Genomic DNA, 6643 nt, shown 5'->3' on the forward strand with positions numbered 1-6643 from the left:
CCAGAAATCTTAGGGGTCATGTGTATCTTCCTAAGTCCTCACTAGGCACCTGCCGGATTCTTTGCTCCCAGGGAAATGCAAATGATCCTTGAGATGCTTAAGGGCTCTATTCAGAAGCCACTACAGGATGCCTGGTTGTTGGAGGCCAAGATGGAGGCGCCCCCCCCCCCCCAGCCTTTGTTTATTCAGCAGGTCTTTGTGGAGCCTTAAAGGGACTCAGCCTAATGTTTGAGGAAGGGAGTATCCTGATGTCAGAAGCCCTGGATGTGTGGTAGTGCCAGCATGAGTCTTTGAGGTTTCTGCTGACTGTGACTTGGTGATCCTGTGATTCTGAGTTCAACTAGAGAATATGGGCACAGAGGGGTGGGAGCCTGCGTTCTGTCCCTGGGGAGCTTCTGGTGTGGTTGATGGGCTGGAATTTGTATTTGGGGAACTGTGCGTGAGAGCAGCCCAGGTCTGCAAGAGGTCAGAGGGATGGGACATGAATAAGGCTGCAGTAATGAAGGAAGGTTCTGTGGAGGAGGTGGCATGGTCTGAGAGATGAATTAGATAAAGACTAAGATCCCAGTCACTGCTGCCTGCCCCGTGTAAGAGCAGGGCAAATGGTACAAACGGCTTGAAGAGAGGTTTCTACAAGGCCTTTTACTTTCCACCTTTTGTGCCCCTTGCAAGAGGAGATGTTGAGGTTTCCTGTGCCTTGGTCTTGGTGACTACTGTGAGTCTGGGAGGGCCAGGGGCTGAGGCCATTCTTATAAGGAGAAGAACATTTCTACCACCTGGAGCCTTTGGGGCCCTTCAGTGGGGCTTGTTGGATTGAGGTTCTAGGTTCCTGCTCTGGAGACTCTGTTCTTTGGATTTCTCAGCTCCCTAGGAATGGGTTTGGGGAGGGGAATTGGTCTAAGCTCCCAGCTTTCTTTCTTACAGTCTACTCTTTCTGTGTGTGTATGTATGTGTGTCTCCTGTATCTGTGTATATGTGTGTGTATTCACTGATGTGGGTTGTGGGTACGAATCTCTGTAAATGTGGTTTTCATGTACGTTTGTGTGTATCTCCCTCTCTGTGCATTATGCTGTTTCCATGTGTTTGATTGTGGGTCTGTTGAATTATGGGTGTGTGTGTGTCCATGTCTGGGTGCTCACGTGTCTCTGCATGTGCCGGGGTGTCTGTGTGCATGTCTGGTGTTTGTCTGTGTGCATGCATGTGCTCCTGGGTCTGCAGTGAACAGCGTCACGCTGGCCGTGAACCTGGTGGGCTGTCTCGCGTGGCTGATCGGAGGCGGGGGAGCCACCAACTTTGGCCTCGCCTTTCTCTGGCTCATCCTCTTCACACCCTGCTCCTACGTCTGCTGGTTTCGGCCCATTTACAAGGCCTTCAAGTAAGTGGTTGGTACTGACCCCAGCTCCTAACCTTGTCTCTTTGCCCGTCTCCCCTATTTCTTCTTCTCTGTATATTTTCTCACTTTCGTTTGACAGCCCCCCCAAACTCACTTTCACTTGTTTACCCTCAGCTCAGACTGCCCAGTAGGATGTGGGCTTCCTGAGAATTCAGTGCTGGGGATGAGGGAGCTGGGAGTCAGAGCCTTGGTTCCCTCTTTCCTCATTCCTCACTTCCTTGGATGGGCATCACATAGAAGTTAGGCCTCTCTTAGCTTTGCCTTCCCCAGGCAGCTGTATGTCAGATTTGCCAATGGGGCCACCTGTGTCGGTGGAGCTGCTTATCTTGGGGATAAGCTTATCTTGGGGCATCTGTGGGGCTAGCTCATTTGGTACCAAGTGGACATCTATCCATGTGCTAACAGAATTAGTCATCCATGTACTACGGACACTATGTGCTAATGATGTCATCCAACTCTGTGCTAAAGGGACCATTCATCCATGTACAAGTGGGGCTAACTGTCTTGGTGCCAATGGGTGTCTACCTTTATAAAAGGGATTTTCAATCTTGGTGCCAATGGGACTGTTCATCCAGGTACCAACAAGGCTATCTGTTTTGGTGCCAATGGAGAATCCATCTCAATGCTAACGGGGCCTCAATATCTTTGCCAATCCATCTGTATGCCAATTAGGCTACTGTTTGGAGCTGGTTGGGTTCCATTCTTGTATCAGTGGGGCTTTCTGTCTCTGAGCTTATCCATCCATGTACTGGTGGATCTAGATATATTGGTGCCAGTAAGGCTGTCTATCACCTTGACAATGGGGTCATTTATTCTTGCCCTAATTGACCCATCTACTTCTATGCCGGTGGGGCCAACTATCCCTGTACTGTCCATATGAGTGGTCCATTTTTAAGGAGATCTCTTCCTATGTAATGTTGCTCACACAAGACTAACACATGGAAACTTGCAAAGATTCATGTAAACACTGTTCCATGTTTGCCTCTCAAGGCCTTTAAGTGTCTTCTGTCCATTGCGTACTCATTTAAATTTGGAAGTTCTGGGGGCTCTTGAAGACAGGGGAAGGCTTCGCCCTCTGCTCAGGTAATGAGAGTCCTCTTCTCTGCTGCAGGACTGACAGCTCCTTCAGCTTCATGGCGTTCTTCTTCACCTTCATGGCCCAGCTGGTCATCAGCATCATCCAAGCCGTGGGCATCCCAGGCTGGGGTGTCTGGTAAGACATTGGGATGGGTGGGATGGCCCCAGGGCTGGCATGGGTGGCACCTTGCGTTTGTCCTTTGTTTATGCCTGTGTGTTAGCTGCTTGGCCTGCGAGAGGATTCAGTGTAGTGTAGTAGACACAGGCACAGCAGCAGAGGAGTGGTTTGGGAGTTCCCAGGGATGGTAGGCATCATGGAAGAACCCAAGGGAAGGAAGCCTTATGTCTGAGGATTTGTCTCCTGAGCTATGGGAAAAGATTCTTTTGAAACACTGCCACAGGCCCTGTGGCTGGTCTTTTTGCATCTGATGATATGGCCCCTCCCTGTGACAATGAGATGGCTCCTGGCTGTGGTGGTGGGGCTCCCGGTTACCCCTCAACATGCCGGCAGCCCCACAGCTGGCCTCTTCCTGCAGTGGCTGGATCGCTACCATCTCCTTCTTCGGAACAAATGTTGGCTCAGCAGTGGTGATGCTCATTCCCACCATCATGTTCACGGTTGTGGCTGTGTTTTCCTTCATTGCCCTCAGCATGGTACGTGGTCACCTCAAGGCTGAGAGGGTGGCTGTGATCTGGGACAAACCCTCCTCCAAATTACAGGAGGACCTGGAGGTCTTCCAAGGGACTCACTCTAGAATGGCTTGGCGGACTTTGCTCCTAGTACACAGGGCGGGTATGGGAGGGAGGATTGGCTCTTACAGGGACTTGTCTCTGGCTTCCAGGATTTTCCTGGATGGGCTGCCCCTTCCCTTCGATTAATCCTTCCTTGTGCTCCTCCTTCTACAGGTTCATAAATTCTACCGGGGCAGTGGGGGGAGTTTCAGCAAAGCTCAGGAGGAGTGGACCACGGGGGCATGGAAGAACCCACACGTGCAGCAGGCGGCCCAGAATGCAGCCATGGGGGCGGCCCAGGGTGCCATGAATCAGCCGCAGACTCAGTATTCCGCCACCCCCAACTACACGTACTCCAATGAGATGTGAGCCAGCCGAGCCAACCAGAAGGGCAGGGCTGGGGGTCCGTGGGACGGGGACTCAAGCCACATTGTCGGTTGTGGTGACCAAGCAGGGTTCCCCCCTCCCTTTTCTCCTCCCCAACTTTGTACAAAGAATCAGAGTTATATATATATATATATATATATATATATGTATATGTCTCCCCCCTTTCCCTGCTCCTTTGGATTCTGTTCTCAGTACTCTGAGAGCTGTGGGCTGCACATGGAGCTGTCCCATGCGGTGGTAGCTACGTCCGTGTCCCCTTGTGAAGTAGTATGCAGTGGAGGTCTCTGTTGTTGTGGTGCTAGATGTATGTTTAGAACTAAACCAGCCCCCACCCTCCACCAGGCTGCCCCCTCTGACCTTGCCCTGGAGACCCCTTATGGACCAGGGGGAGGAATAGCAGAAAGCCTGGCCCCCTCCCCAGGATTATGAGCTAAAACTGTCTCCACTTTCGGTCTCACTGGGAAGCAACAGTATTTAGCACTTATGGGGGTGGGTAGGTAGTAGGGTGGGGACAGGCCAGGGATCTTCCTTTGCTCCTTCGGATCTGGTCTCCTCCCCCTCCCTTCCCTCCTCCTGGTGTCAGATTCCCTGTGGCTTCTTTTTCTTGCCCAGGGTCTCTCCCATCCCTATGTGGCTTTTCTTTGTCTTTCCCAAGGCCAGGTGTCCCAGTGGTATATGCTCCTGAGACAGCCCATTCCCAGATCAAGGAAGAAGACAGGAGTGAGCCTTAGGCGTGATGTGGGAGGGCACACGGCTAGAGATGCACAGCCCACTTGGGTACCTCACTCCCAGGGAGTGGAAATGCTGGGTCATCTCAGAGCTTGGCCTGCAAGGGGGCTCTTCTCTGCCCTGCTTCCCCTCCTCTTCCCAGAGCCTCCTTGAGACCCTCTGCCTATGTCCCTCCCCGTGCCCCCAGCTGTTAGCCTACCCCCATCCCATGCTAAGTGGCATCTGTCATCTGTGAGGGCCAATTCCATTTCCTTCTCTGAAGAGTTGGGTGGTATCCAAGTAATTTTCAGGTATAAAGGTACAGCTGGAGCAGAGGGTATGTAAATAATTATTGGTCCCTGAGTGAGTTCTGATTGGCCCAAGGCCACTGGGCAGGTACGAGGTATCTCTGAATGACCATTGGATTCCTGGGAGCAGATAGCTGTTCTGCTTGGGTCTGGTAGAGGGGTGGGCTCAGAAGGCTGGGCCTGGAGGGAAGATGGGAGGAGAAGGCAGCCAGGACCCAGGGAGAGGAGAGCCTGCCTCCTCCCACCCCAGCTTGCTTTTGGTCACAGAGCAGTTCTGGGCCCTTGAACTCAGGGCCCAGGAAGAAGCGCATGCTCAGTCCTATCCCTGAGCACAGTGGCTGGAATGGGGTTTCAGATTAGGCGGGGTGGGAGGGGACGCCTTCTGACATTTTTTTTTCCCCCCAAATCAAGATCACCTACCCCCTTCTGCCTATTAGACTTGGTCTTTGGACCTTTCTCACCCCGTCAGAACCCGCTTTCCCTTGCAGGGTAGTGATTTAAGGCTACCTGGGGCTACTTGGGGCTGTTCTGTTCCAAGCATTGTGAAAATGTTGCTGGTAGAGGTCCTAGCTCTTTCTGAGGCCTAGAGGGAGTGGACTTTTTTACCCAAAGAGCAGCTGCCTGTTTTCCATCCTCCCTTCTCCTGTCTGGGCTATTTGGCCTGAAAATTTTGGCCAGCCCAGCTTGGTCACTCTGGGTTGGCTCCAGCTGGGAACCCAACACCTGTGCTTCCAGGTGCCATCCTGAGCTTTGAGCTCCAGGCACTTCATTTTTCCTATAAGGGGAGCCAAGTCTTCTGAAAAGTTCTCTTCCTAATGGTCCCTGATGCTTGGGCCAGAGTATGATTGACTCTCTGCTCTACCATTTTCTCTCCAGAAAGCAGTTGTGCCAGCCTCTATACCTAAAAAGAGACTCTAGGTCTAGGTTTTCTTCCCTTTTCCTTTCCCCTACCCTAGACCTCTGGCTCCCTTTCTCTTAGTGTATCTGGTAGCTCCAGGAGGCCTGTGTGGTAGCGCTCATGCCTGTTGGATGCCACCTGCAGTCAGTTTCCTGTCCTCCTTGCCTCTCTTCTTTCCTGGCCTAGACCTATATGGCCATGCCCTGGCTCTGCTCTTGGGAAGGCCTGCTACCTGTGTGTGACCCAGCTTGTCCAGGCCCTGGGATGCTGCATCTCTAGGCAACTATGCACTTTCCTAGGGAGGGAACCAGTATGAGGATTGGGGGCTGGGCATGAATTCATCTCCGCTGGATGGTCTGTCTTGGGGGGTGTGATGGAGGAAGGCCCAGGTCACTTCTGGGAATCCTCAGGTCTGGCCAGCCAGTGACCTGCTTTTGCATTTTGCTGGTGCCTACTGCTCCTCCTTGTTTCTGGGAGACACAGACCATTGTCCACCTGGCAGTTGACCTGCCTGAGCTGTCTGTCTATGGTAATTGAGTGAACCATAATAAAGGGGAACATTTGGCCCTGTGTGTCCTGCTGTGTCATGTGTCTTCATGTGGGCCTGTGTGGAGCCTCACTGTGGGCTGTGGGGCATGGAGGTAGGGTGGGTCAGATGGGTCTGTGGCCTGTCATTCCCGGGGGGCCAAAAGTCACACACTTCTGTGTGATTCTTTCTGAGGCAGCCTTGAGTAGGCCTTGAAATCGTCACAAAGGCCTCCTGGCTGTTGGAAGGAGTTCTGAATTGCCTGAGGAGGAAGTAGAAGGCTGGATTCATAGGGAAGAGGTGGTTTGGTCCAGATGCAGACAAGGGCAAGGGTAGAACACAGAGGGCCCCCCTGCCCCCCACCTCTCACTGATGGAGAATGGCAGCGGATTGAGCAGCCTCAGCACACAGAGCTTGTGGGGGTCTTGATGCTGGATAATGAAGAAGGCAGTGAGGTGTACCCAGTATGCTTTCTCCTGCCGCTTTTCCTTTGCCAACGCTGTGCCCTCCATTTGGAGACACTTCAGCTAAGCTTATGGCCATACTTCAAGATTCACCTTGATTGACTCCTCTGAGAGGGCTTCCCTGCCTCTAGTTGTTTGGTCCTTCTGATT

General features: G+C 52.5%; 1 protein-coding gene across 1 annotated transcript in view; it reads left to right on the top strand.

The window, feature by feature from the left end:
• Positions 1 to 3720, top strand: part of SCAMP5 (secretory carrier membrane protein 5) — a 34122-nt gene extending 30402 nt beyond the window's left edge. The window contains exons 4-7 of the mRNA XM_032865079.1: positions 1219 to 1375; positions 2505 to 2606; positions 3007 to 3124; positions 3377 to 3720. Coding sequence (XP_032720970.1) covers positions 1219 to 1375; positions 2505 to 2606; positions 3007 to 3124; positions 3377 to 3571 — 572 coding nt within the window. The 3' untranslated portion in view covers positions 3572 to 3720. The remainder of the gene's footprint in view (positions 1 to 1218; positions 1376 to 2504; positions 2607 to 3006; positions 3125 to 3376) is intronic.
• Positions 3721 to 6643: the final 2923 nt, after the last annotated feature.

Source organism: Lontra canadensis, unplaced genomic scaffold (assembly GCF_010015895.1).
Source record: "Lontra canadensis isolate GAN:19392208 unplaced genomic scaffold, GSC_riverotter_1.0 scaffold28, whole genome shotgun sequence".
Lineage (NCBI taxonomy): Eukaryota > Metazoa > Chordata > Mammalia > Carnivora > Mustelidae > Lontra > Lontra canadensis.